Consider the following 13,030-nt stretch of genomic DNA (forward strand, 5'->3'; position numbering starts at 1 on the left):
CTCGCACACACACACTGTCAGATAAAATTCCATCTGTGGTTAATGGAAAGATCTGCTTCAATGTTGCATCAGCACTGGAAAGAAACTCTGGGGCAAAGTCCCATCCTACTAAGCAGAGTGCCCATTGCAGCCCCCCCCCCTGCCCCCCCTCCCAACCATGCTGCGCGACTATGAAGCATTAAAACACTGACGGGAGGCACCAACTAGAAGGCCTCCACCGCCCGGAAGCAGCCACTGAGGCCCCCTCCAATAACATCTCCATCTTTCCACTTCCGTCGTCCAACTGGCTGAGCACCAAAGGAAAAGACAGGGCTGAACCAGAGTCATCGAGCTAAAATGTACGGTTTGGATGACAGGCAGCAGCATCGACACCATAAGCCAGTTTGGAACAGAATCAGAACGAGTAACTTTTAAAAAATGTGTCAGCCTTTTCAGCTATTGGCTGAGGCTTCTGTAACATCTGCCCTTCTCCAGACGGTTAGCAAAAGAACAAGTTAAAAACAAACGCTTCGGCTTGCTTCAGTGACAGCCCTTAGAAAATCCAGTGACTGATAACTGTACACTGGGAACATGTGGGTTTTTCTTCCTGTGATAGGGCTGATCAGGAAAGCAAAGTAAAACAGTCCTTTCAAAGATGGAAGAAACCAAGCAAAGGCTAATTAAGAATGTACAAAAGGGAATGGCTGAGCAGTTAAAAGCACCGACTGCTCTTCCAGAGGACCTGAGTTCAAGTCCCAGCACCCACGTGTCAGCGAACAACTGTCTCTCACTCCAGTTTCAGGGGATCCGACACCCTCTTCTAGGAACGGCACGCATGTGGTGCGCACAGACATATGTGCAGGCGAAACACCCATACACACAAAATAAAAATAAATAGATAGGTGGATTTAAAAAGAAGGTAAGGAAAGTGAGAGCATGTGCCAGGAGAGGATCAGTGTAACGAGGCGGGTAGCAGGCGTGACAGCACATATACATCTGTGTGTGTCTAAAGACGAGCATCCCCACTTCACGGCCTCCCCCTTGTGTTCTGTGTAAACAAATGTACACCCCGTCAGTTTTACGTGATGCTGGGGTGGACTGTAAATTCCATCACTCATCAGAGCACTTTGATAGAACAGAGACTGGAGGTAATTAAAATAAAATGCCATCTGTATTCGATTGGACTTTATCCTAAGCCCCATAACATTCATTCCCAATTTGGTCATCCCAGCACATGGGCAACTACATTCCAATGTCTCTGAATAATATTATATCATCTTTTCCTTTTGTCAATACTATTAATTACAGAACTTTCCAGATGTAAAGGTATCATAAAAAGGCTTTGCTAATGTAAGGAAATGGTTCAGATAAGAGACAAGACTAAATCTATGGAACAGCTAATTTCATCAAGGAGTTAATTGGAAACGACTAGGTAAAGTAAATATTCATCAGACGGACAGCTGATTCATTTGGCTTGCCTTAAAACTAGACTATGTAAACAGAGGTATTTCATTTGTGGTTCTGAATTCCTAATTGGTCTATATGCTTTCCCTGGGGTTGAAGCTTTAATTAGAACTGAGGGGGACCATCAGCCAATCACTGGCAGGTTGCAGGCAGGGCTGGGCCGGTCGGGCTTTTCACCTTTTTTCCTCTTTATGTTTTACTGGCGGGATGCTTTGATGTCAGCCCTGCCAGGAGCTACGAGATTGGGTAAAAGGGATTTTTATTTGGAAAAAGTTAACTGCCAGAGCCTTGCCCTGGGAAGTCTGTCCTTCCTTCTGCTTCCCTTCAATGATACAACTGCAGGGTATGGTGGCTCACAGCTGTAATGCCAGCACTAGGGAAGCTGAGGCAGGAGGACTGCCATAAACCCTACGTCACCATGGCTTATAGAGTGGGGTCTGGGTCAGCCTGTGATACAGAATGAGCAGCTATCTCAAATAAAATGATACAACGGATCCCCGGGAACATTTTGCTCCCAGATCCAAACTGAACACAGTCCTCTCAACACACCCAAAATAAATCAGCGGAATAGCTCAGCTGTTGCATACAGGTAGGACTAAGGGCATCTGCCCCCTGGAACCCCTTGGAATGTATCCCCACCACCCTGCCTGCATGGCCCACATGCAAGCCTTCTGTCTCAGCCTCACTGTGGCCTCACCAGTATGGGACCTCCTGAGCAGCTCTGCATTCCACAATGATACAGTTAATATATTCGGAAAAGAAAGAATGCCCAGGGAGGGACCTTAGGAAGGTTTAACGCTGCCAGGGCTGGTGGCGTTGGTCTGCAATCTCAGCTACTCGAGAGGCTGAGTCAGGAGGGTCAGAAGTTCTGCCAAAGCAAGTTATCTAGACTCTGTTTCTAAATAAAAAAATGCAAAAGGGGGCTGAAAATGTTGCTCAGTAGTAGAGCACTCGCTTAGCATACGGGAGGCCCTCCGTTCAACCCCCTAACCCAAACAAAATACCACAAAGGTTTAAAACAGGAAGGAGACAAAGTATTTATTCTCTGTGTCTCCTATATTGACTCTGTTTTAATTCCTGGAAGCCCCCTCGAAAGGGGGTTGGGAGTCAAGTCTCTTGGAAAAGAGCACCCATGTCAGAACATTCTCTATACAAATACTTTGCCCCAAATTTTACTCCCTGAGAGGTAGGAATTTAAAGACGCTGAAGACTTCAGATGAAGAAAAAGCATGCTGTCTTTACAGGATACATCAACTGCTTGCTCGGAATGAAACTGTGGTGGGGTAATGTGGTGGTTACTCCCTTGTTAGCTTAGACTTTCCTCTAACATGACAGGTGATGGGTCACGTTCAACATCACAGGACCCATCACCACACCGCTTCATGTTCAGGCTGTGCACTGAACAGGGCGCCCCACTGCCCTTCTCTGTATGGCCCTGAGGACCAGGTTTGCCCACTCTTTCCTGCCTGCTCTCAATCTGAAGTGTGAACAGCTATGGGATGACTTCGCTTCCTAAGAGAAGGAAATGTCCTTGCTCCTTTGGAAAACATTTCTTCATGTTCCGTATTGTGAGCATAAGCAGATATAATCATAACCCTACGTAATTAGGTGAGATGGTCTCCATTACAATGCCCAGACATATAAGAATCTGCTAATAAACATTAAATTCCTTTCCCTGTTGAAGGAATAACAGAATTAGCAGAATGTCTTTTATCTGTGTCTTTCTGTTTATTCATCCATTCTGGTGTTTATCTATCTGGTCATCCATCTACCCACTAGTCCACCTACCCATCCACCCATGCATCCATCATTCACGTATCCATCCATTCATCTACCCTGCCATCAGTAGTATATTTATCAATCCACTCGCTCACCTGTCACCCACCCATAAACCCATTGATCCATGTATCCATCCACCCGTCCACCCCTTCATCAGCCTGTCCATTCATCCATCCACCCATCCATCCATCCATCCATCCATCCATCCATCCATCCATCCATCTTCTCATCCACTAACCTATAAAACGGATTCATAAGACTTTCAGGATATTTCTGCCTTTCACGGCCCACTTACATGAATGGGAGCTACTTCCCCGGTACTTCAAACCAGAATGCCCGCAGAGTGATGCCACAGCACCAAGTAACTCATCACTGTGACCAGGGATGACCTGTCCTTCCCACCCCACAGCTCTGTCAACAATGAAGCCATGATTGTCGGTGGAGTGGCTTGTGGCAGCATCAAAAAGGCTCTTCTCCCATGGAAACTTTATTGTAAATGTTCTCTGGGAACTGCTGAAATAATTCTGTGCGACAGACAGTGGGCTCAGGCTGGCGTTTAGCCCGCTGCTTTTCAAGGCGAGATGACTACTATGATATGCAATGGCCACACTTCTTTGTGGTCAGTACTGCGTCTCACATGAACGTCCTTTTCCCTCACAGCTCTTGCTGCCCTGTGACAGATCACATTCATTGCTTCATTTTTGGTCAGCCCAGCCGCCAGCGTCACTGCCCTTGCTGTAGGCAGAATAAGCCACACGGCCGGCATTTACAAGCACTACTGAACAAACAAACTTGGGCGAGGCCCACCAGCCTGTTGTGTATTCCTGAACTTACCAAATGTCTGTTGACTGATATTTGCCAACGTTACTTTCAAACATAGGGAGAAGGGAGCACAGTTTACTGACCCAGTCAGTATGGGTTACACAAAAACTTTTCAAACAAATTTATTTAAATCTGAAAGAGATCACATCAGTTTTTAAGGAAAGAGTCATACTTCCTGCCCTGGTATTTAAGCCCATGGCAGCCATTAAGATATGTGTTAGAATAAGCCGGAAAGAGTTTCTCTCTGCCCGATCACTAATTTTATTATTAAATACTTGCTTTAAGGGTTTTGTTCTATGTGTAAGAATCATATCTGTGTCTTTTGTAAGGATTGCATATTTTTATTTTTAAAATTAAATTAACTTTTGCAGTACTCGGAGTCTTAGGCATGCTAGACAAGGACTCTACTACCACTGAGATATCTCCCAAGCCCTACTGATTTTTAAAATATTGTTAGAGTTCAACATTTTAACTAAATTCAAGTATTTTTCTCTGACAAAGACACAAAAACTGTGGGCATTTAGTGGATCTGACATGTTTCTATATCTCTGCTACGTTTTATTCAAATTGGACTTAATTTTTTAGTATAGAATCACATTACGGTCCACTTTCCAGAGGGCGGTGCCAGGCTCTCGAGTCCTTAGGAAGGGAACCTGCCGGGCATGTACCTGTGGGTCCATTCTGAGGAAGGTGTGAGGGCCTCTGCTACTCAGGGTGGATCGCTTGAAGGTCTTGCTGTGGTAAAAATGGTAGTAATCATCCAGGTTTCCGATCTGCAAAACAAGAAGCAGGTTACCTTTCTCCAATACCGCCTCACAGACAGCTTTAAAAACTCTCCTTCCCACAACCACCTCCCACTGCCTGAGGCGCGTTTGGCTTCCAGTGGAAACATCCTCCCCGCCCTGTTCCCCACCTGTGTCTCTGGCACGCAGTCAGTGTTTATGAACCGGAAGTTCTTTTCAGATAAACAACCCTAGGTAATGTTTCTGAGGAAGCACACACTCCATCAGATCTTACCAGTTAATATTGTCTAAGTTTATACTATTGTGGCCAAGTTTTTTAGAGATGAATTAGTGTTTATTTTGGGTCAAGTATCCCTGAGGTAGCTAAGTGAGTGTCAAGTCAGGTCTACTCCAAAATACTCATTGTAAACACTCTCCTTCCTTTCCGCCCCATGGGTAAACTGAAATCTCTAAGAATGGACACTCACTCTCAAGTGCATGGAGGAAGCCAAAGGAAACACGCAGGGCCATCTGCTCTGGGATTTTAAGAGGTCAGATGAGAACATCCAGACCCCTGGGGTGTCCCAATTTTCCGTTATGGGCAGTTTTTCAGGACAGATTTCAGCTTTCACTGGGTGGAACCAAGAGGAGCCATGTGCCCTGATTCCCCATCTTCAAGAAAGGCCGATGCCACGTCCTCCTGCCAGGTCGACTTGCCCAGTGTCAGAAGACTTGAGCATGAGGACGTAGCTCTCAGAGGCCTGCTTGGCCTAGCTGTCGCTGGCTGTATTAAACCACTGGTTAGCCACCATCCTCTAAAGCAGCGTGTGAAAATGCAGATGACTGAGCCTACACAGACCCTTCTGGGGCCCTTCTCAGTCAGCTGAGCCTGTCAACTCAAGGAGGGACTGAAGGTTAAGGGAGGCACCTCTGCACCCACCCATGATCTCACTCACGGAGCTATCTGTAGTCAACTGTGATCTGCAAACATTTAATGGAAAATTTCAGTAACAAGTAATTTGTGTCTTATAGACACATTTTTATCAGGGTTCTATTCATTATTGTTGTTGATATCTTATTGTGCCTAAATTACAAACTAAACTTTATCATAGATGTGTATGTACAGGAAAAGGTATAGTAGGTGTATCTATCTATATGCATATACATGATTTATAAGTATATATAATATATACTATAGTATCCATTTGTACATAACATGTATATATATACACACATGTATATATGTCATGTATATATATGATATGTATATATCCATATGTATATATCCATTTGTACATGTCACATATATGTATATACTACCGTAATTTTCCTCTAAAGCAGTTTAGATGTGATGGTTTTACATATAGATTTTCAGTCAGATAAGTTTCATTCAAACTCTTCCCACCATTAGCCCTGTGGCTTTGGAAGGATATTCAATCCCTGTTTATGTCAATCCCTTAGGAGTAAAATGGGGATAAGACTATTTACCCTTATGCTTTCTTGTGCCATTGGTTTCCCTTGAGTTTACCCAGAACTGAAGTTTACCCAGTACAACACTGTTGGCTGCCCCAACCTCCCAGCTGTTCTGTGTGCTCTAACTTGTCCATGCCCAATAGGGATGACAGTCCCTAAGACAGACCAATCGATGTTGACGCTATGAGTGGCCATTCCAGCACTCTGCACAGGAAGATGGAGTGAGTATACAAAGGAGGCTCTGCTGGGTTCTTTGCCATCCTCGGCTTTCCTTGCCAGCCAGCCTGGCAGCCCGGCTGCTTCCTGTTCTTACATTTAGGAGACAGCCCTTTGTTCTTAACAATAAAGCCCCTCTACTCAAGTTTGTTCTGGCATGTTCTGTTCTCACACACCAAGAGCATCAAGTCCTATGACAGTCAAGTGTCATCTACTCAGTGCCGAGAGCCTAGGGTGGTGCTAACCACGGATAGCTCTTACTGGATGCTGGGATTGGCTCTCTGGCTTCTTTTCGAGGCCCCTCTATTGCTCTCTTAAGGTCTGAGATGCTGTGGATTTGAGATTAATCAGGCTGCCTGACTTCTTTCTGTTGGAACCCATGGACTGACCCTCTCTGGGCTTTCCTTTCCTCATGGGATGCTAAGTACCACTTTGCAGGTCGATTGCTTCACCATTTGAATGAGATGCCTCCGTTTGTGAGGGGGCAAGCAGGGCTCCGGGTAGTAAGTACTCCATACACAGTTACCTGCAATTGTAATTCTCTGTTCATTTTCTACTTCAAGACATCCTTTTCTGCCGTCACAAATGTCACTGTTTCTGCCCTATCTTGCACACAGGCATTTTTCTCTTCCTACAGGTAAATCTCATTGCTCCCTTCTTTAAAGAAGCGATCCAAAGACTGCTAAAGCATGGTAGACCTGCAGCCAGAGGCAATCCTCATGGAGCCTCACTGTACACAGTAATTAGTAAGTAAGTCTGCTTATGAACAGTCACTATCCCTGGGTGGGGGGAGGGGTTACGTAACTGTTGGTCTTTCAAGTCTGAGCATTCAAGTCAGTCCCGCTTAGGGAAATGGAGAACAGGTGAATGGGATTTGCTGCCAAATGAATGATTCCACACAGAGCCACCCACCATCCAAGGGTGACCCTGGAGACCATCTAGGGCTGAGCTAAACCAGAGGAGCCATCCCTTCCCTTGATAAAAGCCCCAAGGCTACCCGGTCCCCTTGTCTCCGGGCCACCTGAGACCATCCTTAGAAATGGCCCACAAGGTCTGGCATGATGAGCTGTTCTCTTGGAACAAGGAAAGTAACAAATGGTCCTCTGAATACTAACTAGGCAAATGGCCTCTGGGGTCAGCAGTGGCCAACACTGCATCTGTTTGGACACATGTACAACTCGGCAGGAGGGTTGAGTCCCACTGCAGAAGAGAAGGGACATCAGTCCGGGCATCCTCCTGCCCTTGCAAAGCTAGCTGCTAACACAGGCTGCTTTAGTGGAATCACGCAGCATCTGGCCTTTTATGCCTGGCTCATTTTGATTAGCATCATGACTTAAGGTTATCCATGTTGTATTATGTGTCCGAATTTCCTTCCTTTTAAGGCCGACGAACATGGCATTGTATGGCTGTATCCATGCGCATGTTGATGGACACAGGTTACTTCCTCATTTGGCTACTGTGAATGTCACCACTCTGAACAGGGTGTACCAATATTTGCCCAAGTCCCTGCTTGCATTTCCTCTGGGTACGCTCCCAGGTCCTTCTTCTAGCATTGCTGGACTGGTCACACCCACTTGTTTGCTTATGCAGCCACTTCCTGCTGCTTCTCCTTTGCTGCCTCAGCTCTTAGACTCTCACCTGACCTGCCACAGCAGCACTGATGTTAGGGTACACTTCCGAGGCTCGGAAATGGCTCTTTCCGACCCCAGGCTGTTGTCATGAGGAGAGGATACAGGACACCAGGGTGGCAGGCCCCAGGCTTGGACAGAGCCAGAGGGACTCATTGTCCTGTGACTGACTCCCTCCACCTCAGTCATCCTATCTGTAAGATGAGGCCATTGTATGGGGAGACTGAGGCCCCAGTGTTACGGGGGGGGGGGGGGGGGGCTCCAAATTTATGAATTAGCAACACCTTCCATTCTGTCCAAAGACAAGCAAAGATAACTGGCACTAAATGACATATGAATGCACAAATAAGACTTGAGATGACTGTTGTATTCTCTTTGTATACCTTCAAGGTCAAACTGGCAGAAACTAGACTCCATAAGAATATAGGAGTCACGTAAGAGCCTTGGTGGACACTTGAAGCTACCAACAGCACCAAACCCCATAGATATTATGATTTCCCCCCTAGACATACAAACGCACGATACATTAATAAAATTAGGCATAGCGTTTAATAACAAACTAGAACAACCATAATGAATATAACTATATCTACAATTACAAAGCAATGTAAGCTATGAAGTATAAAGTGCTTTAGAATTTTTTATTTAATGTCTTTAGGCAACTATGAAATGTGAGCCCTCAGATAACGAGGGACTCCTGTGGACAGAAGGGGCAGAGGCAGGCCGCACAAAGTCTTTGCTGGAAGAAAATGGGTGCTGGGGACAGAGTCTCCTACATGCTAAGCACCCAGCCCAGAACCATTCTTCTCCTTATTTGACACTCACATTCGTATTAACACAGTGCCTTGGCTGGCTGGCTGGCTGGCCATCCCGGGCTGCTGTCTCTAGGCCATGGGCTGAGATAGTCTATGCCAGACACTGGCTCTGCCCCTATGGTCACTGGCCACAACTCTGCACACTACTTCTCAAGCCTGTCTCCGAACAGCCCGTTGTTACAGAGATACACTGGATGCCACAAACACTTCCCTGCACATGCAGGGGGCAGCTCCTCTCCCCTCCCCTCCGTGGGAACAGGAGGGGCTAGCCCATCAGACCTGTGGCCTTCCTGTCTTGTCCCAGTCTACCCTTCCCAGGCCTCCATCTGCTCTTCATCAGCAGAGCTGCCCGCTGTGGTGCAAGGCACTGTTTCTTAAATCCTAACGTAAAACTTCAACATGTTCTTTTTTCCTTTCTTGCCCACGGTATTTTCACAATGTCTTCATCAGAATCAGTCTCTGAGAGCACTCACTATCCAATAAAACAGTTTGCTGAATATCAAATGCTCACGTCTCGCTACTCAACATCAATATGTAACTATATACATTAGTTGGTAAAATTGGTAACATCATTAAAACATCATTAAAGGCCTTGCTAAATGTTCTCAGCCAGAACACAGGAAGAAATGAGATAAAAGAACTCACAGAAAGCAGAGTCAGACGTAGTTTAATTCTCCCTAATAGAAGGCTCTATTAGACATTTCAGAAACACCAGGCAATATAGGCACCTGGTGCATACAAGGAAGGTACAGAGAGAGAATGGAGTTAGGAGCAACTGCCCCATGCTGTCCCTAGCTGTCCCCAACTTGCACTGAGTGTGCCCAGCTCAGAAGGCAAGCCTCGGATAGCATGCCCATTCCGGTTCAGATGGATTCACAACCCAGGGAGCTAGCTGCTAAGTGCAACCCGGTCTTGCAGATAGAGGAACTGAGCTATGGGACAGTGAAATCATTTCTTCAAGGCCACATATCTTGTTAATAACACAGCTAGCATTCTTAGTCATCAAACCTCTATCTTTTGGAACAATGAAAGGCCAATAGCTGCCATGGAGATCCCAAAACCCGATGTCTGTCCTCGGTAGGAGGTTGTCCACACCGGGCCACACATCCCAGCAAGTGCCTACTCTTCTCTGTTTCCAAGGGAAATTATGGGAGTCATGCATTAAGCTCAATGGTACCTTTTCCATTATGCCTCTGCGTGTATGTGTGTGTAGACGGATGGATGATGTTCAGTGTTGTATGAGGACCTGTTTTGTTCTGCTTTTTGTGAGATACACAAGTACTGAAATACATATACATATATCTTCAGGTGTGTATATTTATATACATGTGTATATGTATATAGATATATGTGTGTTGGTGACTATGTATAAATGTATACATAAACATATTTGGATGTATTTTACATGTAAAATTGTACATGTAAATACATGTATTTTACTATGTATATGGATATATAGGAGTTTGTGTATATAAATACACAAGCATTCAGACATATGGATACATGTGAGAGAGAGAGAGTGTGTGTGTGTGTGTGTGTGTGTGTGTGTGTGTGTGTGTGTGTCTGTGTGTTTATACAGGGCTTGTGACCAAAGACAGGCAAATCCTCAATTTTTCCATAACCATCACATCCAAATGGGCTGCTGGAGCCAGTGCTGACTGCCCTAACTCAGAAGCCCTAGGTCTGCAGTTCCCCACCGTGGTATACTTCAGAACCAGGCAAATAGCTCCAACAGATCTGCTCTGAGTTGGGCCTGACTCCAGATGGAGGTTCTGACCCTGGAGGTCTGAGTGGTGATGGGGCTTCTGGGTTCTGGAGCGACGGAGAGGCTGAGCCCTTCCCAGGAGGCTGCTCCTTCTCCCTGCAAGCTGGTTGATCCCCATCTCCCACCCCACCCCTACCCTGGGGCTCACCTTGGGGCCACTGGCTGCTCTGGAGCCTCCCCTCCCTCCAGCCAGCTGGATCTTGAGTACCCTGCACTGTCATGACCGGGGTGCTGGGAGACTGGACCATACTCTCAGCATCCCTGACCTCAGGCTTGGAACAGCACAGGGGTCAGCAGGCGACTCCCACCACGACTCCAGCAGCCATCACCATCCCTTTGCCCACCCCCCAAGCCTGCCCATCTTCTGAGGAGCTCCATATCATGGTGGAAGGTACCACCCAAGCTTCTCAAAGCAGTCCCTTCAATGGTCCACTGTTCCATTCCACAGGGGCAAGCCTCAGGGGACTATGCTGGTCCATTCGTCTCTTCAACAACACCACACTCCAGCCCCACCCAGCTCCTCCCCTGTCACAGAGGACAGCATGAGACAGGACACAATTGGATCTTCACCACCAAACCAGGCCACCTCTCTTGCCACAGGCTTGGGCTCTGTCCTGCAGAGATGCTGCCGAGTGTGAGAGCCCTTCTCCTCTCCTGCTGCTTCATACCCCTGTGGGAGCTCGTGCTGGTCCTCTGACTCCACTGGCTCCTGCTACTGTTAATCTTGTCCTAAAGTCATCACTGCCTCCAGGAAGTCTTCCCAGATGTCTCAGACTCAGTTGGCCCACCTGTGGCCATCACGACTCCCACCATTTTCCCCCTTTGCTGAAATCTCAACAGTAAGGAACTACAGCACCTGTCAGGGTCTATGGCACCCAGAAGCTCAAGAGACATAGTAAAACAAAGCAAACTTCAGAATTCCAGCTCCAGATGACACCAGGTAGATGCAGGTGAGGTGTTTTTCTCATTCCGCCCATATAAAGTATCTCAGGGAAAGTTGGAGTCCAGAGGCAGGACTGACTGTCCCCATTCCCTTCCCTCCTGGGCACTACTGTCTTTCTTTGTACTTTCCCACAGCTAGTTCCCCTCCCATGACAGCTGTGACACTGGAAAGCCTTGTGCTGTGGAGTCAGGGGACCCACTCGTGGCTGGCGGTTGGGGCGGACACAGCCTCTGTGCTACCTGGAAGGCACAGCTCCTCCACTCAGGTGCCCAGAGTTCATTCATGGGGAGCACACCCACAGACGTGAGGAGCACACCCAGAGACGTGAGGAGCACGGAGAACTTGCAGCGCCACCTGAGGGGAGTGTGAGAGCCGTGTCAGGGCAGAGTCTTGGAGTTGTTATTTTAAGCACGAGCCCTTACTCGAACTCTTGGGGGAGCCCCTAGGGCCGCCTGTGGGAGCTCACCCTGTGCTCTTCAAGACAGTACTACTTGAAGGAATGGAGGAGGAGCAGCTCTGATCTAACCATCCCTGTCTGGTGTGCAGCAGGGCCACCCCAGATGACATCCAGAGTCTTCCAAAGGCCCACCAGCCCTGGGGCCGGAAAGCTGGCTCTGTGGGGAGTTGCCCAAGTACATATTTTGGACAGTCCAGGAAAACATCATCCCACCTCCCCAGGCTAGAGCAGCTAAATCTCGCCTCAAGGGAACAGCTGATAAGCAGCCATGGGAATGTCACCCTTCAAGGTCTCCAAATGAATGGGTAGTGGATTTGCAGTTTCTGACTGCAAAAACTTCCCTTTATCAGTGCTGGAGCCTGCCCTTGGCTGGACACAGATGTCTCCAGCTCCCTTTCTTTTGCAGCTGCAGCATGCTGGCTTCTGGAGCTGCCGGTCTTTCTTTGGGCTGACATCTTCCAAAGGCCTTGGCCTTCTGGAAGAGTCCACGTCTAAGTCATGGTCCCCTGGGCTCAGTTATATAACGCTATTGATCCCAGTTGGCCTGCTTAAGAAAAACATAACTAATTAGAGCCCATAAAAACCTACACACCAAATTAATTCTGAATTGCTCTGGTGACTTCCTCCCCAAAATGTTATAAATAGAGATGGCCACCAGGCCTATATTTAGCCTATGCTGGGCTACCTGGTATTTATAATTAAGGAAGTCCAGAGAGACAGAATGGATATTTTGTTGTTTTTTTTAAAGTACTTTTTTTTACAAACTGCTTCCCATTTCAGTCACATATACACACAGCCACATTCTGTTATTGCAATAATTACAATCCCACCCGAGTTAAGATGCTGTACAATTTCCCAGTCCTTTAAAATTATGTTCTCCAACACGTACACACCCAAATAGTGCAATTAGGCTGGTCAACCTCCTGCAAGTCCCTGAAAAATAACAGTAATTTTGATTTTGTAGACT

The 13,030-nt window shown here is 46.8% G+C and overlaps 1 protein-coding gene across 1 annotated transcript in view; it reads right to left on the minus strand.

Moving 5' to 3' along the window:
* Positions 1 to 13,030, minus strand: part of Pcsk6 (proprotein convertase subtilisin/kexin type 6) — a 166,333-nt gene that overhangs the window by 113,434 nt on the left and 39,869 nt on the right. The window contains exon 2 of the mRNA XM_059271958.1: positions 4,713 to 4,817. Within this exon, the coding sequence (XP_059127941.1) occupies positions 4,713 to 4,817 (105 nt within the window). The remainder of the gene's footprint in view (positions 1 to 4,712; positions 4,818 to 13,030) is intronic.

Source organism: Peromyscus eremicus, chromosome 1 (genome assembly GCF_949786415.1).
Source record: "Peromyscus eremicus chromosome 1, PerEre_H2_v1, whole genome shotgun sequence".
Classification (NCBI taxonomy): domain Eukaryota; kingdom Metazoa; phylum Chordata; class Mammalia; order Rodentia; family Cricetidae; genus Peromyscus; species Peromyscus eremicus.